This window comes from Arvicola amphibius, chromosome 10 (genome assembly GCF_903992535.2).
Source record: "Arvicola amphibius chromosome 10, mArvAmp1.2, whole genome shotgun sequence".
Taxonomy (NCBI): Eukaryota; Metazoa; Chordata; class Mammalia; order Rodentia; family Cricetidae; genus Arvicola; species Arvicola amphibius.
The window spans coordinates 3942400-3970012 of record NC_052056.1 but is presented as its reverse complement, the minus strand read 5'-3'; the positions used below and the strand labels follow the sequence as shown (position 1 = coordinate 3970012).

General features: G+C 42.7%; 1 protein-coding gene and 1 non-coding gene across 9 annotated transcripts in view; both read left to right on the top strand.

Moving 5' to 3' along the window:
• Ttc3 (tetratricopeptide repeat domain 3) overlaps positions 1-27613 on the top strand; it is a 97453-nt gene that overhangs the window by 34741 nt on the left and 35099 nt on the right. For 7 of the 8 annotated variants that reach the window (XM_038344860.1, XM_038344859.1, XM_038344861.1 and 4 more), the window contains 16 exons: positions 1715-1877; positions 2798-2843; positions 3736-3859; positions 4832-4895; positions 8738-8798; positions 9014-9098; positions 11361-11495; positions 11983-12063; positions 14271-14383; positions 16741-16861; positions 19203-19325; positions 21280-21381; positions 22422-22514; positions 23035-23099; positions 24360-24496; positions 25619-25945. In XM_038344860.1, coding sequence (XP_038200788.1) covers positions 1715-1877; positions 2798-2843; positions 3736-3859; positions 4832-4895; positions 8738-8798; positions 9014-9098; positions 11361-11495; positions 11983-12063; positions 14271-14383; positions 16741-16861; positions 19203-19325; positions 21280-21381; positions 22422-22514; positions 23035-23099; positions 24360-24496; positions 25619-25945 — 1840 coding nt within the window. The remainder of the gene's footprint in view (positions 1-1714; positions 1878-2797; positions 2844-3735; positions 3860-4831; positions 4896-8737; positions 8799-9013; positions 9099-11360; positions 11496-11982; positions 12064-14270; positions 14384-16740; positions 16862-19202; positions 19326-21279; positions 21382-22421; positions 22515-23034; positions 23100-24359; positions 24497-25618; positions 25946-27613) is intronic. The other variant, XM_038344858.1, reaches the window with a different exon arrangement.
• Positions 25338-25495, top strand: LOC119825850. The gene has a single exon (XR_005287313.1). It is a non-coding gene; the product is annotated as a U1 spliceosomal RNA (small nuclear RNA).

Below are 27613 nucleotides of genomic sequence, written 5' to 3'. Positions count from 1 at the left end.
AGTCTAGGCGCTTTGATTTTACAGACTTTTACCGTGCAGTGAGAGCCTTCAGATGCACAGCTGCAGTCCAGGGAAGACGAGCCCTCACTTAGCTATGTGGTTAATGTGAGGGACACCGTAAGGTAGTCCAGATTGGGTCACAGTGTCCTGGACGTTGGCCAGTTCCCTGGTTCACAGCCATGCTTTCGCTCAGCTGTACTGTCAGGGTGGAGCACTAGAATTGACAGAGGGTTAGACATGGTGGTCTCCAGTGAAAGGGATGGGAGATAGGGCAGCACTGGGGGATTTCTTCTTGATGGTATAAATAACCAGAGTATCAAAGGCAGACCATGACTTTAGTAATTGGTTTCAGGAAAGAGGTAATTTTAATCTTAATTTAAACAACTTCAGCAAAGAGATCTGAGAAAACCCTTGTAAGTCATTGGAAGTTGCACCGAATCTTTTAGGAGTGCTGGGAAAGGACCCAATAGAAATCGGGAATAGTGGAGGTGGCAGGGAATGATGGAAACATTCTCTGAAGGTTTAGATATGGCTGTCACTTCAGGCTAGCTGTGTTTTCCTCGTTTAGAGCACCTGTGTAAACTGACGCAGATCAGTGTCTAGAGGTAGGATTTTTGCCATGTGTGTCTGAGGGATCTCAGCTCTCAGGAAGTAGAGCACCCATCCTTAGGGACAAGCAGTGTTGAACAAGGTACCTTATAAGTCAGTATCTTTGATCTGGGACTAGACAGTCTGGCTAAACTTCCTTAGAACTCGCAGACAGGTCCCAAGAACACAGCACAGAATCTGCATACACACAGACTTCTATTAATGCAAACTGAGGGATTTTTTTTTTTAAGAACACTTTTTTGGGACTGTTTTCATTTGGATTCTTGTTAAAAAGAGTGTTCTCTGTAAGATAAATTATAAATAGGGAGATCTGGACCAGGTGTCGTGAATCAGGTTCTTTGCTTTTGTTTGTGTGAAGTACTGCAGATTCCAGCCTCTGCTAAGTCGTCTCCTAGGAGATTTGTTCCTAAAATCTCAGTTTGGTGCCTGAGCAGCTCAGAAAGGGCCTTAGTTCTATAGGTTTCTAGAGTCAAAAGTTAATGTTCTGAGCCAGAAAGGATCTAAAGTCCTTAATGTTGGAATTAAGAGTACATAGAGCCTGTGGCTTTCAGATTTCTCTTGCATCTGGAAGCTGTTTAGAGATAAGACACGCAGATCAAGCGCTGAGAGCTGGCCCAGCTGCGATTCTCTCCTGTCTCTGTGCTCTTGGAAGTGTTGGCTAAACAGCACACACATTGGTGGGTCCTCCCAACTGCAGGAGCTCTTGGCTTTCACAGTTGGGGGGACACGGCTGAGATACTTACTGCATTCAAATATTTTGAAAAATTAACTTGTTTACTTATAGCTAATGACATCGTCTGTTCTGTACTTAGTTAAAATATTTTGTTTCTTAAAAGTAAACTATAACAAAAGTTAAATTATTTTCTGAAGGGTTCAAAAACTTTAAAACAGTGATTTTTAGGTTAATTTATTAAACATTACATGCTTATTTGTAACTTTTCTCTTAGTTCATTAGTCACCTTAGTTTCTGGGATGATAGTATTCTAATTTACTTTTCATTGATAGGCCTAAAGTAATCCATCAACCAAAATATTTTCCTTATCTATCTTCTTTAACCTGAAGCATATTTTTTCAGAAAAAAATTAAATTTATCTTTTTGGAACAGGGTCATTATCGTTATTGTGATGCTCTTTCTATGCTGGGGGAATATGACTGGGCCCTGCAAGCAAACATAAAAGCTCAAAAACTGTGTAAAAATGACCCTGAGGGAATCAAGGATCTAATTCAGCAGCATGTAAAGTTACAAAAACAGATAGAAGACCTGCAAGGTATTTCACCTAAGATTCTTTTGGTTACAGTCGAATTCCCTTTAAAATTTTGAAAATGGATTTCTTGGATTAATGGAGGACCGTGCCGATTCTCAGATGGTTTGTACTTCTGTTATGCTCTCTTGGTGAAGTCTCTCGAGTACTCTGTTTCTGTCTGTATAGAGTATGATCGTGCTATGTTCCGCCAGGTGATTGAAAGTGGTTTGTTTATTTGAAACACAGTAATCAAGTTTTTATTTGTTCTGTAGAAAAATACCCTTCTTGCACTTTCTGATAACGTTTTAAAAGAAATTTGTTTTTTTTTATTAATTTACTAAGAAAGGGTCCTTTAGTATTGCTTGATTTTTTTTTTTTTAACCAACTTTGCAACTAATTATGTAGCATGCGTATCCTCTATCATTAGCTATCTCTCTCTATCTCAGAAATTGGCTGTTCAGATTAGGAATTTCAAGTCCTCACTTACAGCTATCCATTTCTGCCCTTGTTTTCTTTCTCTGATACTTAATATTCCTGTGTTCCACTTCCAGCATGTAGATCTTCCTTCTGTTGCTTTTTTGTTTTTTTAGGGGGTGGGGGTGTTTGGTGTCTGTATGGCTGATGAACAGCTATTGATCCAGCACCTGCTATCATTCTGCACTGTGCGGCTGTAAGATTGTGAGCTCCTTGAAGACAGGCACTCCCTGGTCAAATGTATGTGTTGCTGGCATCTCATTAGTGGCCGTATATGATGGGATATCTGACGAGGGCGTGTAGTTTGTTGACACCTTGAAATGGAAAGCATCTGGAATTGTAAAAGTGCCAGGATTTACTTTTCAGCTTTCATACTTCAATGTTTTCAACTATCAACTTAAATATGAAAATATTTTTAAAGTCTGTGCTGCCAGTTCATTGATTACTCTGTGTGTGGTTGGCTTTTATAGGTCGGACATCAATTAAGAATCCACTTAGAGCTTTTTATGAAAGCAGGTGAGTTAATAGCAGGTCTCCCATGAATTGAAGACCCACTGTTTGCCAGTTTAAGAGCTATCAGCAGCTTTTATATGTGGTGCCAGAGTCGGACTCAGGCCCTATACATGTTTAGCAGGTGCTCTGTCGCTGAGCTACAAACTCAGTCCTGTAGTGTCAACTTTTGATCAGGGACAGAACAGAAGCTTGTTTTGTTTGTATGGGGTATGTGTGGGTGTGTATGCATGTACATACATTTATAATTCTGTCCTAAACAGGAACTTGTTGGTCTGCTCTTTTTCTGGACGTTCTGAATATAGCTAGCCTACACCTGTGGGAAAGATTAAAATGAGATCTTAAGGTTGCTGGCTTGAATAGGGCCCACTGTGGCCATGCAGGTCCTGGCCAAGGAGCGCTGGGATGAAGTCTGTGCCTGTCACTTCTCAGTGTCTTTCAAAGGCCACACATAGACTGAGTGTGGTTATGGGTAAAGAAACCATAGCCAGGGGTCTACAGTTGATCACTGGCAGTTAAATAGATTGGGGAGGGGAAAGAATATGGTCAGAATATATACTGTATGAAAATTTAAAAATACTAAGAAACGTAGTAAAAACTAAAATGGGTCAAACTTTCTCTAAGACTTGTTTAGATGTATTGGGTATAAAAACTCTTAAAACAGGAAGATTTAGTTACTTTGTTGCTATCAGACCCAGAACCTCTTGTCTTGACCTAGTCTTAGTTGGGGCTCCAGTTGAGATTGAAAGCCCGTCCTAGCAGTGGAGATCTTTTCAGAATGCCGTCCTTGGCTTTTGAGAAACGAGGGCTGTGATCCTGCAGCTTGTCTGAGGAACCCCTTCCGATGTGTATCAGCCTTAGGACTGACGCGATGGCTCCTTGTTGTTTGTCCCCCCAGGGCTTACATACCTAGAAACTCTTCAGCACCTGCTTTTAGAACATCTCTTAACTTTGTGGAAACAGAGAGAGCTTTCAGAAAAACCAAGTACAGAATGGCAAGTGGTGGCGATCAGAATCAAAAGGTAAGCTTGGCTGAAACCTGCGACTGTCTCAGGTACAAGCAGCCTCACTTCTCACAGTAATGCTTTGGTGGTCGACGTTTTGGTGTCCTCTGTATTGATACCAAGAAAACGATTCTCTCACATCAGGCAACCTGGCCACCACATACAGCTATTTGAAGACAATGTTTAAATGCCACAGGACTTACCTTGAAATCACAGTTGTGTCTTAGAAATAATCTTCCAAATACTGTTTTGCCACTTAGTTTTTTCTGTATGCCCACCATTTCTGTTTCTCAAGCAGTCTCTTGGGAACGGGTGACAGTAGAGCTTGGAGCTGAGTCTTTGGTTACTCGATGCTCTGCCAGCTCACCACCCAGGGGATGTCTGGGCTCCGGGGAACTTTGCCCAGGGCTGTCTGTCAGTTTTGCTGTCCCTGACAGCCGTGATTTCAGCCCTGGACTCGGTGCTGTGTTCAGCTGGTGTCTTAGTCTAGTGTTTCTGGCAGACACCACAAGACCTCTAGCCTGACGGTCATCAGATGTCTTGGATGTGTGTCTGAGATTTCCTCAGACTCAGTATATGAAAAGATGAATTCATCTTTATATTTTGCATCCATATTTGAGGAAGGAAATAAGGGTGGTGTTAGGTGGATGATAAGAAGAGAAGAAAAGTTTTCCAGATCCCTTAGAGTCATTTTATGGATAATATAGAAAATGTCATTCAGTTAGACAGAGAAGCAAACAGACATTGTTGACCAGTTTATATGTTCAGGCATCACACAGCATCAGAGGATTGACCTTCAAGAATTCTTATTTGTCTTGATTTCTCAGTTCTAGTTACCATGATGTTTGCTTATTTATACCTTTAGGTTCATAACTAGCTGTGTGTTTTAGGTGCTTGAGTGAATCCTATCATATTCTACTTTAAATTCTGTTTCTTCAGTGATTGCTTTGGCTGTGTTTTAAAATCTCACAGTTTTATTTTCACTGGCAGGTGGCAGATGAGGCTTTGAAGGGAGACGATTGTGACTGTCAACCTGAATTTCTGCCACCTCCAAGTGAGTAGACTCATTGTCACCGCCCAAACCTCTGTGCCTGAAAGTCTGTGCGAGCATCCCCTGGTCGTCCTTCCGTGACACTGAACGCTCAGACGTGGTAATGGCACTTTCAGTCACCTCTCGTCACTGCTGGCAGCCCTGACGAGGGTAGCTGAGGTGAAGGAGAGGTCGCTTTGACTCGGGATCCTCAGGGGTCAAAACGCACGCTGCCTGTGTCGGCTCCGCTGAGGCTGTAGATGACGACGGCCAGAGTGTGTAAAGGCGAACTGCTCGTGTCCCAGACCAGGATGCAGTGAGACAGAGGACAAGGCTGAAGACAATTGCGTCTCTAGAGACAGGGCTTAAAGGCCTTTCCTTGGGCCCCACTCACATAAAGCCCTTCCCAGCGTGCCCAGTCTGCCCCCCGGGGAACATGGTGGAACGGAACTGTAGCAGTTTGTTTCCAGGAAACAAACTTTGTTTGTTTGAGGGGACTGAGAGAAGACTCAGCAGTCAAGAACTCCAGTGCTTGTTGAGGACTCAGATTTGGTTACTAACACCCATTAGTAATTTCAGTTCCAGGGTCACAGACACCTTTTTCTGACCTTGGTCAGGCACTAGGTACTCAGATAGTGCACATACATACGTGCAGGCAGAACACTCATACATGAAATAAACCTTTATAAAAGAAAAGATAACATTGCGGTCTAGGAAGATAGCTCACTTGATATACAGGGTTCTCTAAAGGGCCAGAATGGAATGGAATGAATATATGCCAAAAGATTAATGTTCTATCCAGTTACATGATGTGGTCTCGATAATCCAATGTCTGTCTTTACGCTGGAGAGGCTAAGAACACAGTAGCCATTCAGCCGACAAGGCTGAAAGCCTCAGCAGTCCCAAGCTACAGCTGCAGGCCTAAGGACTCCTGGAAGCCACTGGCCTTCCGTGGACCTTGGGTTGCTGAAGAAGCTGCCTTCTAACGTTGGTGGACACAGCAGCATTAGCAGCGGGCGCAACAACAAAAGAGGAAGTTGCCAGTGTGACAGGAAACCAACTTGATCTCTTTCTCCGTGTGTGTGTGTGTATGTGTGTGTACACGCTGCCCACATTTAGGGCCGGTCTTCTCACGGATCAAGAACATCTTTTACAAGTGTATCTAATAACTTGTCTGCTAGTTGACTTCAGATCCAGTCAGGGTGACACCATAGGGTAACTGTCACAGTTGGTAAAGTGATGGTTGCACAAGCATGAGGACCTGAATTTGATCCCAACACCTGTCTGAGGTCAGGAGTGGTGGCACCTGCCTGTAATACCTCTGGGAAGCAGAAGACAGGAAGGTTTTCTTCAGCTCCCTGGCCAGCAGCTTAGCTGAGTCCATAGGGTCCAGGTTCAGGGAGAGACCCTTCCCAGAAAATGGTGCAGCATGATTGAGGAAGACACCCAGAATGACACAAGAGCACAAACACGTTAGCAGATGAAAAGAGGTCATTGAATATATTTCAGATAAATTCTGACTTTTCAAAATTTCAATACGTTTAATTTTGTAAATCCAATAGCAGTAATATAAAGATAAATAAAACACATTGCTCTTCCTTGTCTCCCCTTAATTTCCTTTAGGCTACTGTTTCTCACTATTGAGAGTTTTCGCCAGTATCTCCTCTAACAACAGGAATTTTTTATAGGTATGTTTTCCGTAGTTGGCCTCCCTCATAAAATTTAACACCACAGGGTCTCAGTCTGTAGCCAAGGTTGGCCTCACCCTTTCACATGCCAGGATGCTAGGATTACAGGACTGATCCACCACACCAGGCTTACACACATACCCCTCTTTCTCTTTTTGGTAGCCCAGGCTGTCCTAGAACTCTGTATGTAGACCAGGGTGGCCTCGAACTCAGAGAGATTGCCTGGCTCTGCCTCCTGAGTGCTGGGATTACAGACATGCGCCACCACCTGACTTGGGTCTGACTTTTATATATAAAAAGTACCCTTCATTGTCCTCGTATCAGAACATCTCGTTTTGACTCTGTTTAGGGGTGATTTTACCCTATTGAGAAAAGATGTTTTTTCATTTGTAGTAGTTTAACAAAAATTCTGCAAGCTGGGTAGTTTATTTCTGTAGGCTGAGAAATCCACTGTCCTGTTCCTAGCAGATGAGTATCTGCTGAAGCTCTTCATGGCTCATAGATGGCTGTGTTCTTGTTGTGTGCTCACGAGGTGGAAGGTGAAGCATCCATCCAGGGCCTCTTAGAAAGTGGTGACATCATCCACGGCCTGATCACTCCCTTGAAGGCTCCAGCACTTGGCTGCACAGAGCAGGGCATCGGGCCACACCTGTGCTTTCACCTCTGATGCTGTGTCTTAGTTTAGTTATGGGTTATCTGTGTGTGCTTGTCCATGGATCATGTGAGTACGCATGCGTCATGAATTTCTGGATCTCCTTCTGTATTATGGTTTGATGAAAATCTCCCCAAAGTGGATCTGTAGACTTCTTGGTGGTTGAAGGTCCCTCACACCACAGTTCCTCTGCCTTACCTTTTTCATACTGCTCCTCTCAGGGTTGGAGAGACGAGACGCTGACTTTTCTTCCTTGTTGGCTGGTTGTTGTTCTCAGTGCTGTGGCTTCTGTCGGCTACTTTTGCCTTTCCTGCCTGCAGTTCTGTCTTCTCCCGGGCTCCATTTTCACATGTCAGTGCTAGGAGTTTCCAGCTGTAACTTGTGACACTTGGAAATTCAGGCCATCTTACCTAGTGTAGCCTAGCAGCATGTGAGATGCCCTTAAGGATAATGCTTTAAAGGTTTTTAACAAGTTATTATTGAGTAGAACATGTACATAATTTAAATCTTGTCCATTCGTCAAGCATTTCTCTTCGAGCAGAAAACTTGAGGTCCTGGAATTAATTCCATAGCTTTGTGCCGCACAGCGGAAGTCGAGTTCATATTGGTAGCTTCAGTTCTAGGAGTTATAGCGCCCTCTTCTGACTGCCCCGGCACCAGGCACACGTGGTGCACACACATGCAGGCAGGTCACGCATACACATACAATAAAAATAAATAAATCTGAGCACTAAAAACATCAAAGCAGAATTCTGCTTTCGGGAGCTTTTATGTTTGAGGCCATCAGGGCCCTGGTCTCTTCATGTTGACTGTCTCCCCAGCCTTCCATCACACACAGCTCTAGCACAGCTTTGAGGATGTCCCTTCCCTGGCTCCTTCTCCTGCCCGTGGAATGAAGACGGGGCTGATGGAGCTGGGGGTCTGCAGTGAAGGCTTGTCACTGCCCCCTAATATCTGCCTTTGTAGCCCATTTCTGTCCTTCCACCCTCGCGGATCTCTCTGGATAACATATTTGCTCAGTATTTCTGAAATGAATGCTGATCTTGAGTTCCCATACCCTGCTTGTCCTTCAAAACCAAATATCTTTTTCAAAGTTTTCTCACTAAGTGATTATTTTCCCTTCTGTGAATTAGAGAGCAATTGCTGACTATGAAATTAATATGTCAATGGCATCTCGGTTTTTTGTTTTGTTTTTTCTTTGGTAATGGTTTGTTGCCAAAGTGGTTCATATCCCTTCTAGTCCAGTTGTAAGCTGCCTGAGAGCAGAGGCGGTCGCCTGTCTCCGTCTGCGGTGGCTCAGACAGTAGCTGTCAGAATTGTAGTGTATTCTCCAGCCCTGCACCATCACTAGCTGTTCTGAGTATGTGAAGTTGCAGTCACAAACACTGCTGCTTCTTTGACTTCCTTACTCCACTCAACATGTGTATTGTATGTTTGCAGTCCAGTTAGCATGCACTTTTATGTTTCATGCATAGTCTTCGAGGTTTTATGTGCGGTTTCAGGAACAAATACTTTTATGTTTACAGGTCAGCCTCCAAAGCATAAAGGAAAACAAAAATCACGAAACAATGAATCAGAAAAGCCGAGGTTTGTTTCTTCTCTAATTTTACAGGGTTTTAATGGTGACCACATTGGTTTTATAGTTACAATTTGGGTGGAATCGGCATGTTGGCAATATTTCTGTTCAAGAATTTGGGTCATATTTGAAATGAGTATCAGTAAATATATTTTTTTTTCTTTATGTAGAACTGCTTTGTTTTGACAGTGTTTTACAGTACATGTTTTTCTTTTCTCTCCTTTAGTCCTAATTCACAATTGACTTTACCATTAGATTTGAAAAGCATTTTGGAGAAACAGTTTTCAAAATCTTCCAGAGCTATACACCAGGTAATAGAGAAGGCTTTTCCTGTAGAAAAGTCTTATAATGCTAACTTCAAATGTTTTTCAAGTATTTAATATGATTGAATTGCTTGCAGTTTATTTTCCTGATGTAAAAGCATCAGAGCCGACTTTTCTTGAATGATTTAACATGAGTCAGATGACTGTTATGTATAAACAAAGAAACTTCATATAAAAATTCTGTTACGTTGTACAGTGATGAAATGGCATATTAACGTGGCTGAGGATAGTTTTTCTAAATATCTGGGCCATTAAAAATTGTGTTATTTTAGATCTGTATAGCAAATCTTATAAGTGACTAAAACAAATGTCTACTTGTTTAGAATCTAACAGATTTTAGCTGTGTGTTGATTTTACTAAGTCTAAAACACATGGAGAAATGGAAGCAGAGATAGCTTTTGAAGATGCGAAAATCATTTAAACATACACTGTAGTTACTGAGAGCTCAGTTTGCTCATTCAAAATGCTTGAATTAGAGCCCATCCCTATGATGAGAAAACTGGGTCTGTGGTAAGGTTCAGCCTGCTCATTGGGAGCGCATAGTCCAGAGAGTCCAAGTTCCCTGTATTGAGGGAAATAATTTCCAACAAAATTGTCTTGCTATGTTGATCTGTTCAAGTAACAAAGCAATTAAAATTAGATCAATTCTTACAAAGCAGATAATGAATATTTTTGGGAGAACATCATGTTTTGTACTGTTAAGGCCATACCTTAAAAGTAAATACAGTTTTACACTGTATCTTAAATACTGTAACAAACCAAGTTTATACAAAAGACCCCTCTTTTCCTTGTATATTTTGAGAGGATATTTTCTTAGACTTGGTTTATTGGGTAGAGGTCACCAGGAAGCCTTCGCTTATATGTCACCAAGGCTTCCCCTAGGGTTTAAAATCTTCTGGATGTTTGTAACGTTGCACACAGAAAACTTATCTTCTCTCACTCTGACTGGTTTATATGTGTCTGGCTTACTGTGACCTTACCCCTCCACTCTGTGGAACCCATTGCTATGCAATTAAAATATAAATTTAAATGATAACATATACATATCATCCGAGTAAAAGGCATAAGAGTACTGGTACTTTTTTTTGGGGGGGGGGGTTTCTAGACAGGGTTTCTCTGTAGCTTTTGGAGCCTGTCCTGGAACTAGTTCTTGTAGACCAGGCTGGTCTTGAACTCACAGAGCTCTGCCTGCCTCTGCCTCCCGAGTGCTGGGATTAAAGGCGTGCGCCACCACCGCCCGGCCTGGTACTTTTAATTTTAGTTTTTCCTTTGTCTTTTCTTGCATCTGACTTATTGACGTGCATCCTAATAGTTGTGTTTGGATGTGTGTTCATGTCGACCGTGAGAGGAGTTAGAACCTGAAATAGCATTTGTTTCAGGGCAGGGTGGCAGTTGTTAAAACTCAGAGTGTTCAGTACATAGATTGTTTGTTCTAATGTGTGCTAATTATTTTAGTCCCAGCTATAAGACTCAGCTGTGGAGGAGCTGGCTTGGTCCTAGCATGTTATTGAAACTTGAAAATACTCTCTGGGTCTGGAGAAGTAAACGACCTACTGAGATGAGCCACTTGTCATGGACAGTAACACACGTCTGTTTATTGCTGAGTGTAGAAGGAGCAGCGGGGCTGCGTCCTGCCACCCGGCTAGCTTTACACCCGAAATAATTACACGGAAACTATATTCTTTTAAACACTGCCTGGCCCATTAGTTTTAGCCTCTTATTGGTTGATTTTCACATATTTAACCCATAATTAGTAATCTGTGTAGCACCACGAGGTGGTTGCTTACCAGGAGAGATCTTAACCTGCGTCTGTTTTGGAGAGGAGAAGCATGGCGACTGCCTATGGCAACTGCCTGAAGCGTCTGCCTTCTTTCTCCCAGAATTCTGTTCTGTCTACTCCGCCTACCTAATTTTCTGTCCTATTAAAGGGGCCAAGGCAGTCTCTTTATTAACCAATGAAAGTAACACATAGACCCTCCTCCATCCGCTGAGATATAGTTGGGTATTTCCTGTCACTATGGCATGTTCTGGATCACGGCAATGGGGTAGCTCAGTAGTGGGGAATGACTCCCTCAAGCTGCCCTCTGACTTCCGTGTGTGTCCTATCAGGTGCACTCACCCACACAAAAGAAATCATTGTCATTAACTTGTTGAAAATCTTCATTTCTGATCAACTTACTGTCTTAAATTTTAGACTAACAGGATACAGAGTTGGACTACTGTTTTGTTTTGTTTTGTTTTTTTTTCCAGGATTTTGCTAACATCATGAAAATGCTGAGAAGCTTAATTCAGGATGGGTACACAGCCTTGTTGGAGCATCGCTGCCGCAGCGCAGCCCAGGCCTTTACAGAGCTGCTAAATGGTTTAGACCCTCAGAAGATCAGGGTGAGTTCCAGAGAGTGCAGCTCTGATAGCTGTGGCAGTGCTCCTCAGACGGCTTTAGAGGAGGACCTGGGTTTACTTTCTGCAATAGGTTACTCCTCCCGGCGTGGGAAGCGGGTAGTGAGGTCCATGTGACATTCCTTCCTAGACGACTGCTCATGACTGTTAGGAGCACTGCCTGTCAGGTTAAGGATTTTGACTCCTTCCATTCTTAAGCAAGGTTTTAAGAGCAGGTACTTCAATCTGTCTAGGCCCTGTTACATGCAAAAGAATGCAACCTTTCTAATCCATAGTGAGTTGTGCCTCGTGGCACTCTGAGAGTCTGTGTGGAAAGAGGTTACAGAAACGGGGCCGCTTATTCTGCCAGTGTGTTTCTGACTCATTTGTTCTGTCGGTAAGGTGTCGTATGCTTGTTGTAGCTAGAAGTTACTCTAATGCAGCGTGGACAAGGTTGTGTTCAGGTTATTAACTGATGCATTTTTATTGACAGCAATTGAACCTGGCCATGATTAATTATGTACTGGTAGTCTATGGACTTGCTGTTTCCCTCCTTGGAATAGGACGGCCTGAGGTAAGCTTTCAGCAGAGATACCGGAACATGACATTGACTGTGGACGCTGTTTAAAAACCGTTTTTCTTTTAGCTTGTTCCCTTCTTGAAGAACTGAAATAACTGGGTTTAACTTTGTTTTGGGGGGTGGGGCATTGGCCAGGGTCTTTGACCCCAGACTTGGCACCCTCTGTCTTGCTTCTGAACACAACATAAGATGTGACTGGTTTGTTTAATAGGAAAGCTTGGCGGGGTGGTAGCTAGGCAGGGTGGTAGCTAGCTAATCCCAGCACAGGGCAAAACCAGGAGAGGCACAATTTTGAGACCTGCCTGGACCAAGACCTTATCTTCAAAAAAGAAAAGAAAATTTTGTTTATATTCCTAGTAGAAAAAGACTATACTTGGCAATTGCTAGGAAAATGTAGCATTATCAAGATAGGTAGATTTCAAAACCATAATGTCCAGGGAAAGGGCACCATTGTGTTTCTGTTGTTACGTATAGTCATGTAAACAGCAGTGCGTTGTATTATTTGTGTGTATCTAAGCATGCAGTCTGTAATAGTAAAAGTACCCGGCCATCTTTAGATCACATCACGTGACCATCGCGTATGGAGATAGAAGACTGAGGGGTTTGGGGAGGTTATAAAGGCCGTGCCAGTATAGGAGTGAGATGTTTTCTTAGAAAAAATAAAGCATGAGAATGGCCTTGCTGATAGTCCTTAGATCTGGATAGTGAGTGCATGACTGTTGGATTGCTGCTTGAGTTGGGCTTCCCTTAGCTGCATGTAAGGTTCAGCTGTGACTTCCTGAGATAGCATGGCTCTTAGGCCTTCTGTGCTTCCCTGGCAGATGTGTTCAGCTTTTTTGACATTGCAGCAAGAAATAGAGTAGGGGTTTTTTTTGTTGTTGTTGTTGTTGTTGTTGTTTTGATTTGTTTTTTTAGTAACTTTCTTCTTCTTTTTTTTTTTTTGTTTTTTTTCGAGACAGGGTTTCCCTGTAGTTTCTAGAGCCTGTCCTGGAACTAGCTCTTGTAGACCAGGCTGGCCTCGAACAAATTTGGCTGTATGTGTAGCTGCCCTTGTTTGCATGTGGGCCCGCAGGCTGTAGATAGGACATGCCTACAAGAGTGGCCTCAGATGTAACAAGCCCATGTAATACGCCCTTCCTGCCAACTTGGCTCTAAGCTTCCCATTGTATGCAAGTTTAAATTACCACTTAATTAAAATAAAAATGGATGCTTCACTTCCAAAGGTTCGTGGTACCTGACATCTTGTTCCTTTTTTATAATGTGACAGCTGGATTGTCTTCTGTGAATGTCTGTCTGGTTACATTTTCTAGTAGGTAGTTGGAGACAAGACTTTGTAATTTTAACTGTATCATGGTAAAATATCATGTTTTGCTTCATCAGAATGGAAGAAATAGGGTTTTTTGCCTCTGATTTACTGTAAAAATAGTGAAACTAATTTAAAAGAGAAAGGTGGAGTAAAACTTACACATTCAAAACAATTCACCAGACTAGTACTCCTCTTTTTTCTTTTCAAAAAGTTAGATGTAGTAACTTTAGTTCTTTAGAATTTAATGCACGTGTACAGTGTGTCTTGATCATATTGACCACACACACACTTGTCCCTTCACTCCTTGTGAAGCGTGCCTGCAGCTTCCCTTGTGTGAATTCTTGGCGTGCCAAACCCCATTTATCCCGACTCTCTTCAGTCACAAGTACTTGCTGTTGTTTCTCCCAACTACAAATGTGTTTGTTGGTTTTTCAAAAATAGAGTTCTCTGGAGCACAGAGCTCCCTGCTGAGAACGGTAAGAAGGCACTCCAGTTCTGCAAGTGTTCACATAGCGCAGTGTGTACAGCACTTTTCCCCTTGCCTCAAGTGTCCTGGCAGGGTCCCTGGAGGGGCAGTTCCTCCCAGGGGTGAGCCCTGTATGTCTGTGCCCAAGTGAGCTTAAACCACGAGTTCATACCTGATGTAGTGACAGCTGGCCTGTGCATTTCCCTACATGTCTGTTTCCTTCGGGCTTAGTTCTGACGTTACTCTGCATTTCCACGGGTACCATGTTGATCAGAAATTTATGTAATTCATAAGAAAACGAAATATAAAATATAAAATTTTATAAGAACTTTTGAGACAGGTGGCTTTTTTAAGCATTAGACAAGAATCAGCTTTGAGATAGTCTAAGCATTTCTCTCTTGTGAGTGATGGTTCTCGCTGCTCTTAAAGGAGCTGTCTGAAGCAGAAAACCAATTCAGAAGGATCATCGAGCACTACCCCAATGAGGGGCTTGACTGCTTGGCCTACTGTGGAATAGGAAAAGTGTATCTGAAGAAAAACAGGTGAGTGGAAGCCGTGGTGAGACATAGGATGACGGTCTCTGTGACTGTTAATTCATTTATAGAAGGGATTTTTGGAGGATTGAGGGGTTTTTAGGTGAGCATATGTGTGCATACTTGGAGATTTGCGGGACGGAAGTGTTGTGTTTTTTGGTGAGTATATGTTTACACACATGTAGGCTAGAGATTGATTGTGGGTATCTTTATTTTTATCATTATTCCTCTATCGTTATTATTATTATTATTATTATTATTATTATTATTATTATTATTATTATTATTATTTTGCTGTTGGTTTGAAATATGGTCTCCCTGTATAACCTTGGCTGACCTGTACTCAAAGAGAACAGTCTGCCTCTGCTTCTCGAGTGCTGTGTTTTAAACGTGTGCCACCACACTTGGCTGGATATCTATTTTTGTTTTATGTGTGTGAGTGTTTTCCCTGTAGTAATTCTGTGCACCACATGCATGCAGTGCCTGAGGAGGCCAGAAGTTGTCGGGTCCTCTGCCACTGGAGTTAGCTGCCACATGGATGCTGGTAACCAATTTTTGGTTTTGCAAGAGCAGCAAATGTCCTTAGCTACTAAGTTACCTCTCCAGCCCCTATTTTTTGTTCAGTTCGGTTTTGGTGTTTGGTTTGGTTGGTTTTTTTCAAGACAGGGTTTCTCTAGCTTTGGAGCCTGTTCTTGGAACTAGCTCTTGTAGATTAGGCTGGCCTCAAACTCACAGAGATCCGCCTGCCTCTGCCTCCCCAGTGCTGGGATTAAAGGCGTGTGTCACCGCCGCTTGGCTCGGTTTTACGTTTTGTTTAAGGTCTCAGTGTATTGCCCCAGCTGGCATGGAGCTTGTGTGTAAATCAGGCAAGCTTTGAAATCACAAGGATGCACCTGCCTCCCAGTGCTGGAGTTTAAAGCATGTGTCCCCTACCCAGCTCCAGCATATTTCTTTAATTGGTTGTTACTGTGTATGTGTGCGCAGTGCGTGTGGTACAACACCTTGTGCACCTCAGAGGACAGTCCTCCACATTTACACGGGGTCCAGGTGTTGAGTGCCTTTATCCTCTGAGCCGCCCATCTCTCCAGCCCTTGCACTTGAGTTTTTGAGAGTCTGTCACTGACTGGAGCTTGCTATGTGAGCGAATCTGGGCTGAGCAGTGAGCCCCAGCATCCGCCTTTCTCAGCACTCCGTCCTCCCCCCAGCACTGCCGTCAGGGATGTGTGCTGCTGCACTGCACATTTAGGCTGGGGGCTGGGATCCTGAACTTGGTCTTCATGGTTATCTTTGTTTGGGTTTCTATTGCTACGAAGAGATGCCTTAACCATGGCAACTCTTACAAAGGAGAACATTTAATTGGGGCCAGCTTATAGGTAAGAGGTTTAGTCCATTATTGTCATGGTGGGAACATGGTGACAGGCCGGCAGGAGCTGAGAGTTCTGTATCCGGATCTGCAAGCGGCAGAAAGAGAATGCCATACTGGGTATGGCCTGAGCATCAGAGACCTCAGAGCCCACCCCAGTGATACTTCCTTCAACAATGCCTCACCTACTCAAACAAGGCCACACCTCCCTGTAGTAGTGCCACTCCCTATGAGCTGAAGGGGCCATTTTCATTCACACCACCGTATGGTAGTAACACATGCTTGGCTCGCGTGTCTCTCCGGATCCCGGATCTGTTTGCTATCTAAATGCAGCATGATATATGGATGTTACTTATTCAAGGTGCTGGCAGCCTCAAAGCACACAGGGAGTGAGAGAAGGAACAGCTGCAGAGACTGTAGGTCTCTAAACCTTTCTGTAGTGGGAAGGCTTGCTCCTAAGTCTCGCGGGCGGCTGTTCTCTACACGGTTCCTGTCTTTCAGTCTTGTCTTCCTAAACTGGCTGTAACCCTGAGGGAACAGGGGTGGAGTATTTAAGACTGTCAGAGTGGGGGGTGTGCTAGGTTTTTAATAGAAAAAAACAATTCTCGATAATTGAATATTATTTATAACACTTAATTCACCTTAATCTTTTACTTTTTAGAGGAAGTTTTATGATACTCTTGATCTCTATCTTAGCATGTGCCCACAACTTCTTTGTGGGTGTTTCAGAGAATGGAAAGTTGTTTTAGTTTCTAGTTACTGTCTGGCCAAGGTCAGGTGTGTGAGGGATTCTGGGATAGAGATGCGCTTTGTTTACATTACGGCAACAGGAAGTAGCAGCAGTGTTGTAGGTTTTAAAAAGAAAATATATTACGTTGAATATTTATGTCTGTTGAATTATCATATGTGGTCTCTGCTAGGTTTGAGATTTTGGTGAGATTTCTTGTGGAGTAAAATTACATCATATCTCTAATGTTTTCTTTCTTCCCAATTCTGGCTTTAGATTTCTTGAGGCTCTTAATCACTTTGAAAAAGCAAAGACTCTGGTTTACCGTCTCCCTGGAATTCTCACTTGGCCCACAAGCAATGTGGTTATTGAAGAATCTAAGCCAGAAAAAATCAAGGTAAGTTTATTTGTTCTGTTGCGGGATCCCATCGTACAGAGGACGTAGTGCCGTGCTCTACCCACAGCTCTGAAGGCAGATAGACGGCCTGTGCGCTAGACTCACGCCTTCTGTAGATTGTTGGTTGCCCCTGAAGCAGTCCTGGGATGAGGATCATGACCATTCCTGTTTCACACTGGGGAAGGTGGAGTTGGAGGGATTAAGTGATGAGCAGAAGATTAAGCAGCCAGGAATTTATAGAATATGTGGTACTTTTTTACCTAGGTGTCAGTATGGCATTGGTACTTTATTAGCGCTATGGTAGTCATTGATACACTGTAGTTATTGATACGCTGTGGTTATTGATACACTGTAGTTACTGATACACTGTAGTTATTGATATTGTACTTGGCTCAGAAAACAGGAAATCAGTGTCATTTCTAAGGCTATAAGTATTCATTCCTGGATCCAAAAAGACTAAACCACATATGAATTTTGTGAGCTAGGGCTTTACTTATGAATTCTCATATACACTTAGAACTTGATTTTGGTGAATCTTAAAAATCACACTTAACTTTTAAAACTCAATAAAAAAGATGAATAATTAAAAAGAAGACCAGACTTTAATAGATATTTCACCAAGAAAATATAAAAGTGGCCAATTAGCACAGTATCAATACCAGGGAAATGCAAATGAAAACCAGTGACATGCCGTGTTGCATCCACTTGGCTGTAGCAGGGTACAGGAAAAGTAATGCTATAGTTGTGTAAAAATAGCCTGACAGTTCCTCAGACAGTCAAATACAAAGACACTGCATGATTTAGCAGTCGTATGCCTCAGTATGTACAGAGAAAGGAAAGCATGCTCTCTGCAGAAGTTTGTGTGGTGTTCACACCAGCACAGTCTGTAAGTGCCTGAAGCATTATGTCTGGAGCCATGCCCATTAGCTAAGAGCCTAGTTGATTTTGTACGGCTCAGGTTCAGTCCCTAGCCCCAGATGATGGTTCACAGCCACCCTTAACTCCAGTTCCAGGGATCTAATAGTCTTGTCTAAACTCTGGGCACCAGGCACACATGTGGTACATATACACACATGCACATAACGTAAAAACACGGAGAAAGATTTAAAATTTTTTATAAAAATAGACTGAAGGGCCAGGCTGTGGTGGCACAAGCCTTTAATCCCAGCACTCGGGAGTCAGAGGCAGGCAGATTTCTGTGAGTTGGAGGCCAGTCTGGTCTACAGAGTGAGTTTCAGGATAGGCCCCAAAGCTACAGAGAAACCCTGTCTCGAAAAAGAAAAAATTAAAAAAGAAAAAAGACCGAAGGGGGAAATGGCTCAGGAATCTGTCACACACAGAAATTCGAATGTAGTACTGTACTCTTACGTGAATTGTCTTGGACAGAAGTTACAGCTTAGTGAAGAGGGTAGAACAGAACAAAGCTTGTTAAGTCTCTCTGTCGTCCTACAAGGCTGAGGTAGAGGCACAAGAGCCAGCACTGCAAGCCCTGCACGATCTTCTGGGGCTCCCGTAGCGGTGGACTAAATCCTTTGGGGTAAATAAGTACAAGTTCAGAGGGGTTCCGAGGGCCAGGTAGGAGTGTGGATTCTAGATGTCCTTCCTCCCTATTCCCCTAGACTTCTTTATATTGTTGTTATGTTCCATGGAGCACAGAGTTCGGGAAAGAGTATCACAGGGTCCTCATAAGCTTCTCTCTAGCTTCTGAGTCCTCTTAATTCTTAAATGAGGTTTCTAAGAACTGTACATTGTAAATTGAGCTTTGATGGTTACAGCAGTATAAAGTTTAGATGTTGACTGACATTATAAAGATACTTTGTAGTAGCAGACTGCTTGTTCATTTCCTGCCCACCCAGACCCGAATAATCACACAGAAATTATATTGATTGCAACACTGCTTGGCCAATGTCTCAGGTGTATTTCTAGCTAGCCCTTACATCTTAAATTAACCCATCTCTATTACTCTGTGTATTGCAACGATCGTAGGGTTCCAGTGGACGTCTGTTTCTTCCAGCAGCTACATAGTGTCTCCCCTGACTCTGCCTACTCTCTCTGTATATCTCTTCTAGCCTGGCTATAATCTGCCCTGCCATAGACCAAAACAACTTCTCTATTAACAAATGGTCTAACAAAGCCTTGTCCCCTGTTGTATTTCATCCTACCCACAATAATTTTTCCCCCAATCTTATATTGACTTTTTTTTTTAAAGAAAAAACTTAAGCATTTGTAGGTTGTTCTTAGGCAGACCATATATGATAGCAGAAATTCTTGAAATCTCCAGCATTTTGTTGTTACATTAGTGGTTTGCAGTATTTATCACTGTTCATATATTTTGTTTTAGACAATGCTGGAGAAGTTTGTTGAAGAATGCAAGTTTCCCCCTGTGCCTGATGCTGTTTGCTGCTATCAGCAGTGCCGGGGATATTCCAAAATTCAGATTTACCTAACTGATCCGGACTTTAAGGTCAGTAATGAACTTGCTGTTTTATAAAACTTCCTCAGAATTAATCCATAAAAGATTCAGTGAGTAGAGGCTCACAGGTTCTCTGGCTTGGGCGCAATTTTATATCTTCTTCCTTTCCATTTCCCTAGACTTTTTTATATTTTTGTTTTATTACATGGAAATCCAGAGTAACCAAAGTAAATGACGTGGGCTGGTGACCTGAGAAAGCAGGCTAACTGGCTCCATTTTGTTCTCTGAAACATAGGAAATAAAATGATTATTTCCTCTGACTTATTGCATTTTAAATATGTATAAAATTTTAATATGAGAATTTAAAGGCCATTGAAGTCTGAATTATTCCTTAGAGACCTAATTTAGGGCAAATCTGTCTCTTAACTGAATGATGAGACTGAAGGTTTACTTTAGAAGACAGTAGCTGCCCACTGTCTTCAGAAGATGCTGTTGCTCCAGCACTTGCTGTGTCGGGAGGATCGTGCATCTTCCTGCCGTGGAAGTTAAGATACCAGGTTCTCCAGTGCTGTAGAAGAAGATCACTCCATAGGGAAGTAGTATTCCTAGTTAGGGTGAATATAAGATCTCTAGTTATCTCGGTGTATTCAATCATACATGTATTGGTACAGATGTGAGTTTTTTTTTTTTTTTTTGAGGAAAATAATCAAATCTTTTTATTGTTTAGCAGTTTCATACAATTATACAATGAATTATAGTCATTTTCATCCCATTTTTCTCATTCATTCCCCTTTCTTATTTTACCCCTTCATCTCAATAAGCCCACTTCCTACTTACATGTCATCATTTTTTTGAATTTTTTTTTATTAAAAATTTCTGCCTCCTCCCCGCCTCCCATTTACCCCCTCCTCTCCCCTCCCCCTCCCTCTCCTATCCAGAGAGCAGTAAGGGTTCCCTGCCCTGTGGGAAGTCCAAGTTCCTCCCCCCTCCATCCAGGTCCAGGAAGGTGAGCATCCAAACAGGCCAGACCACCCCCAAAGCCAGTATGCGTAGTAGGATCCAAATCCAGTGTCATTGTCCTTGGCTTCTCAGCAGCCCTCATTGTTCGCCATGTTCTGGGAGACCGGTTTTATCTCATGCTTTTTCAGTCCCAGTCCAGCTGGGCTTGGTAAGCTCCGAAGAGATCAGCCCCACCATCTCAGTGGATGGGGGGACCCCTCACAGTCCAGACTTCCTTGCTCATGTTTTCCCTCCTTCTGCTCCTCATTTGGACCTTGGGAGCTCAGTCCGGTGCTCCAATGTGGGGCTCTGTCTTTATCTCCATCCATCTCCAGATGAAGGTTCCCTCACGGTCCTGACTTTCTTTCTCATGTTCTCTCTCCTTCTGCTCCTCATCAGGACCTTGGGAGCTCAGTCCGGTGCTCCAATGTGGGGCTCAGTCATTTTCTCCATCCATCGCCAGGTGGAGGTTCTATGGTGATATGCAAGATATTCATCAGTATGGCTATAGGATCTGGCCTTTTCCGGCTCCCTCTCCTCAGGTGCCCACGGAACTAGCTGGGGGCATCTCCCTGGATACCTGGGAACCCCTCTAGAGTCAAGTCTTTTAATAATCCTAAGATGGCTCCCTTAATTAGGATATATGCTTCCCCACTCCCATATCCACCCTTCCTATATCCTGAGCATCCCGTTCCCCCAAGCTCTTCCTATCCTCCCTTTCACGCTTTTCTCTCCCCATCTCCTCTTGGCCCCAACCCACCACACCCCCAAGTTCCCAATTTTTGCCCGGCGATCGTGTCTACTTCCAATATCCAGGAGGATTACTATATGTTTTTCTTTGGTTTCACCTTCTTATTGTCTTCTCTAGGATCACGAATTATAGGCTCGATGTCCTTTATTTATGGCTAGAAACCGATTATGAATGAGTACATCCCATGTTCATCTTTTTGGGTTACAGATGTGTTTTAAAAGTATATTTTTTTTTTTTTTTTTAATTTTACTTCAGGGTTTTATACGAATCAGCTGTTGTCAGTACTGTAAGGTGGAATTTCACATGAACTGCTGGAAAAAGTTGAAAACAACAACTTTCAATGACAAAATTGACAAGGTAAGGCATGAGGTCAGATTTTTGCACTGTGCTTGTGCATAGATCTTTTCCCCCACTCTGGACACTGATTTTAAAAAGTTTACCAAATGCATATTCCTTCCTGGGCTCTATAGCCAGAATTATAATGCTTTATACATGGTAATAACAAGGCAGGAAAGCAGAGTGTTCATGTTTTCTGTGACTGTATGGGCAATTACTTAAGTTTAGCATTTTGGTCATTGTTACCAAAAGTAAACATTTTAAGGTTTGGTTTTAATGCCCATGTCTTAAATTATGCACTACAGTATTACTCTCCAGAGGAGACTGTCCAGTTAGTCACCAGAAAGTATTGATGAACATTCAAAGTCTCAAAACGTCTACTTTCTACCAAAATTTAAGAAACCAACTTAAAATATATGTTATTTCTCTTCGGCGTGGGCCTTCTAATTATCAGGAACATTCTGAAAGAAGGGACACTATTACAGTCTAATTTGCATCCATAAAATATACTTACAGTCTGTATGGAATTAGCCAAAGGAACCGTTTTCTTTTGGGAAGAGGATTGTGTTACAACTTAGTAGGAGTCAGTCAGGTTAGGTAGAGGCACACTGTAACACACCCTGAGAGGGCTGTGAGGCAGAACTTGTCATGGGGTCTCTCCCGCTCACTCCTGACCATCGTATGTTCTGGTTGTCCGGCTCCCTGTAGCGCCCTAAACACAGGTCTGCGCAGTGCTCCCTTACAGCTCACCGAGAGCTCTTGTCTCTGACGGTGCTGGTGGGTGGGAGCTCTGGTCTGTGTGCCTCCTCTGTTTCTGAAAGCACATTGAAGAGTGGCCTTTCCTGGAACGTGTTCCTGTGTCAGAAGGGAGAGGCAGGGGCCCGTCCGTGAGAGGACGGAGCTACCGCATAGCCATGGTTCACGTCATGTGAGCACACATCAGAACCATACTCAGAAGGGGTTGTTAGGATTGCTGAAGGAGGTGACGCTGTCCTGTGGCTGTGACGGTGCGTGTGTCTTGGTATCCACTGAGGATACAACCTTTCTCTTTCCAATCAAAGGATTTTCTACAAGGAATTTGTTTCACGCCTGACTGTGAGGGAATCATTTCCAAGATTATCATCTTTAGCAGTGGTGGTCAAGTTAAATGTGAAGTAAGTAACAAAGAAGAGACTTAATAAGTTGATACAATGTGTGGAGTTATGTGGTGTGCATCTTTTCTTGGAGTGTGCAAGGGTGTTTGCGGTGTGCATTGCAGTGAGGTGTTCACCATTACTGATACTTACAGGGAGGGGGGTTTACGTTTCGGTTCTGTTGTTTTTGCTCTTTGTTGATTTTTTTCTCTCAAACTTTTGGGTGTTGGTGAGGATGTGACCTTTGGGGGAGCAGACAGGAGTGCCTTAGATTATTTTGAATTTAGCAGTCTGGGGGTAACAGCATTGAGGGGTTATAATAACATTTATAATATATTAGCTTTTCTGTTTGATTGTAATTTTTTAAAACTTCTTCTTAAAGTATCACTGGTTCCTTTTGGGTATTACTCACTAGAGCTTTCCAGGCGGTTGTGGGGTGTTCAGCTTGGCTGTGTGCTTCTGAGATGCTCGCTCCTTGTGCTTCGGGGCTTTACGTCATGACAGTGCGAGAAAAGTTGTATTGTCTTTGTTTTATTTAAAGTTTGAACACAAGGTCGTAAAAGAAAAGGCTCCTTCAAGACCTATTCTGAAACAGAAATGTTCTAGGTAAGACCTTCCACATTTATAATGTCAGGTAAAATAATTTTTTAAATGCAAGTTATCCAAATTGTGCTTTTTTTTTAAAGTTGTGCACACTAAAAAAATAAATATTAAAAAATTTAATACATATTTAAAACCAGAAAGTATTAGACTAGCCTGGGATGGCTAAATACTAATGAAAATTGTTACTGATTTATGGTTAAAATTATGACATTTCACATTGTGATTTAATGTTTGTTAACAGATTTGGCACGTTGGTAAAAATGGTATATTCATCCTTGGTTGATTTAGCTTTAATTCAAAAGCCTTTAAAAAAAAATTTCACCTCTTCAGCAAACATTTTGAACCAGTATCTAGTTTTTACTTTGAAATTCTCAGTGCTTTGCCTCTCTACATCTTGGCTCAGATCAGATCATCCCAGGCCTCCTTTCTTTTCATCCCGGCCTGCTACTTGGTTTCATTCTAGAAACTTGATTTTCCTCTCTTTTGGTTGTATCATTTGTGACCAAGAAAAACAAAGTTGAGCAGAATTATTTGTTGGAACTGTTTCACAGTACCACATCCACCAAATTCTTACATTTTAGGTCTAGGGCTTTGTTGGTTTATTGTAAGATATGACTTTAAATGTGTTTACACAAGTGATCTTGTAGACTGTTTATTCCTTTTGTCCGTGTACCTGGACACAGCATCCACATGGTGTACTGACCACAGTCAGCCATGTACCTGGACACAGCATCCACATGCTGTACTGACCACACAGTCAGCCGTGTACCTGGACACAGCATCCACGTGGTGTACTGACCACAGTCAGCCATGTACCTAGACACAGCATCCACGTGGTGTACTGACCACACAGTCAGCCGTGTACCTGGACACAGCATCCACGTGGTATACTGACCATACAGTTGTCCGTACACCTGGACACAGCATCCACGTGGTGTACTGACCACACAGTTGTCCGTACACCTGGACACAGCATCCACGTGGTGTACTGACCACACAGTTGTCCGTACACCTGGACACAGCATCCACGTGCTATTATTTGTTGCATCCTTAGACTGATGTGCTTGTGTTTATAAAATAGCTTCCTCATTCTGACTGAATTGGTCTTACGAATTTTGTATTGAGCAGAAATTGTAGGACAGGTTCTAATTTAAGAAAAAAATCTTAACCTTATGGTTGGAGAATGTCTCTACTCTAGACAGAGGAAACTAGTTCACTGAGTTTATCAGAGATAAGTGGTTGCTGATTGTAAATGTCTCTCAGCCTAGAGAAGTTAAGACTGAAAGAAGACAAAAAAGTAAAGCGGAAGATCCAAAAACAAGAGGCCAAAAAGTTAGCACAAGAAAGAAAGGAAGAGGACTTAAGAGAAAGCAACCCACCCAAAACCGAAGAGCCAGAAGGTACTCAGACATGCGGGTCATGGAAATAGTCTACCTGTCGCAAAATACAATAGGAATGTTCTTCATATCTTCATACTAATTTTTACTGATTCGAATACTGCTCTTAGTTAGTATTTTAATATCCCCAAACCAGATTTTTGTTAGTATGTTAATACTGACCCTAAGTGCAGCCTGTGTTACTGTAGAACAAGTATGTTGATGTGGAGCGCACTGGAGCAAAACCCCAGGGACTGCTCCAGGCAGACCACCTCTCTAGGGTGGATCTAAGGTCCAGCATCCAGAATGGAGTTAGTAGTGATCTGGAATAATGTGAGAGTCGGTTTATTATGCCAGAGTCTGAAGGTTTGGAAAATCATCTTTTGTACTGAATTTTTTTCAGCAGTGCACTAACTGTGTGCTTCTTCCAGACTACTGCATCTGAAGTGTAGTTGGTGAGGCTGGGTTAGAATACTTGAGAGAAGAAAGCTTATCTTAGAGAACATTATGTTAAATGCTGTAACATAACGTGATGTGAAAAGAAGATTGTAAAGTATTTGCTCTGGGAGCCTGGGTCCGTGGCTTGAACCCAGGTTCCTGGCAAGTGCAGTACCCAGAGCCTTCTGCCTTTTCTTTATTTGAGGCACTTTGACTCCATTGCTTAGTTTGGCCTTAGCCACTGATGCAGAATTCAGGCAGAGTGGGCCTTGAACTTGTCGTCCTCCTGCCTCAGCCTTCAAAGTACCTTTTTATTCTCTGAATTTTCGACTTAATTTGAACTTTCCTGCCTTTTCAGGGGTACTATTAAATTGTATTTTCCAAATTTAAAGTTTCCTTGAGTTGATTTCAGTAAAAACAGAAATCGGACCTTACCTGGCAGGGAAGACATCATAATCACAAAGTTGGTTTTCCCGGGCAAGGCTTATCCATTGCCTCTGGATGTGCTCATCCCTCTGATTTCTCCAGATGCAGGAAAACTGACTGCATAGTTTGTGGTAGTGGGGACTGCATTCACATTCCCTTCTGTAGAAACAAAGACCAGCAACACTGTGCTCTATGTCAGTTACTGTGCATGCTATGTGGTGTGCTTGCTCGTTGTGCAATTGCAGATTACTCCTGCTTATCCTCTACCCTCTGTTCTCTTAGGACCTGTGGATACTGTTAAGAGTTGTCAGTTTCTTGATGACAGAATCCTGCAGTGCATCAAGCAGAACGCTGAGAAGATTAAGTCTGGTATATTGAATGCTTCCACACTTCTCAAAGAGCTGCTTTCTTGGAAGGTTCTGAGCACAGAAGACTACACAACATGCTTTTCTAGCAAAAATTTTCTCAGTGAAGCAGTAGACTATGTTATCAGTCACTTGATTGAAGAAAAGAACAGAGTGAAGACGCGAATATTTGTGCATGTTTTGAGTGAGCTGAAAGAAATAGACCCTAAGTTGGCTCCCTGGATCCAGAGACTGGATAGCTTCGGTATGTACCTTTACATTCTAGAGTGCTGTTGTGTAGCAGGAAGGGCAAGTGCAGGCCTCTGAACCCTTTCTCTCTGCTGTCTGTATTAACAGTGTTTCAAATGCACGAGTACATTGTCATGTGGTTAGGGTTACCTTCCCACACAGGTGGTGTTAGGTTATACTGTAGACAGGGTGTAATACATTGTTTTAAATGAAGAGAATGGGAAAGGCAGGCTTAATTATGTGAGCTGTTTGTGAACGTGTGAGCTAAGTCAGACGTGATGGGAATGTGCGCAAAGTTTACTGTGCCCTCTGCTGTCTGCACAGAGGCTTCACTTCAGCTTCTGTGCTGAGAAACAGAAATGGAAAATTCAGGTTCCATGGGAAAAAGCTTAAAAGCACCAATAAGTAGACGGGGCTAATCGTGGAGAAATCCGGGGAGCGCGCTTGTCTGTTGTGAGTTCAGCTGCTTTCACTCTGTCGAGACTTTGCCGATTGGTCTGGGAGAAGGAAAGGCCGAGGAAACGCCCCCCAGGGCAGGCCCTTTACAGAGGCCACGCAAGGACTGTAGATGCCATGGTTTAACACTGGGTGAGGATGCTCTTGGCCTTATGAGGGCAAGGTTAGGGTGGCGGCTGGCCAGACACAATGCATGATGGGTTAGCAGCTGTTGATGAGGACGGGGACCCTCAGGACAGAGAGCAGTGTCTCAGATCAGTTTGGGATGGAGCCTGCCTGGCCTCTGCAGAGAGCTGATGGCGTGTGATGACTGCAAGCTTGGCGGAGCTGGAAATCTGAACACAGGTCTCCTAGGGGCCTTGTTTCTTAATGACGATTATCACTGGTGCCAATCAGATAAGCAAATTAAAAAGTTACTGCTTACATTATTTGCTCTAGAGGACAGTCAGAGAAGTAGTCTTTTTTTTAAACATTTATTTATTTTTTATGTATACAATGTTCTGTCTGTTTCTATGCCTGCAGGCCAGAGGAGGGCACCAGACCCCATTACAGATGGTTGTGAGCCACCATGTGGTTGCTGGGAATTGAGCTCAGGACCTTTGGAAGAGCAGGCAATGCTCTTAACCTCTGAGCCGTCTCCCCAGCCCCGGAGAAGTAGTTTTATCTGGGTTATGCTCCAGAGGTTAGAGGACCCACCACTACTCTTTGCTGTATATGTATTATTTGGTACCTACAGTTCTTCACTAGCAGGAAATTGCAAGTCCTTCTGATGTAATCTGTGTTTGTTCTGAAGACAGTAAGTCTGTACTAAAGCTCGGTTAATGAAAACTCAGAGAGAGAAATTGGGGTTCACCCTGAAGATCGAAAAGCAAAGCAACCTACCACTCTTACCTCAACCTCAGTCCAAAATGGTGAGCCTGCCTCCAGGAATCTCAGCACTGACTGAGAGCTGTCTCCTGCCATTTTATAGTCCCCTCTAGTTCTGGGATTAAGGGCCTGCACCACTACCACCTGGTTTCTCTAGCAATCTAGTGTGGCTACTGGGATTAAAGGTGTGTGTCATTGCTGCCTTGTCTGTAAAGTTGCCAGTGTAGCTGTTGTACTTTTCTGATCTTCAGGCAAGCTATATTTATTGAAATACAAGGGAAATGCCACTACAGTATACGCATAGTTTTAAGTTCTAAAGTAAGCTTAAGCTTTTATTCTAACCTGGATTAAAACACATTCG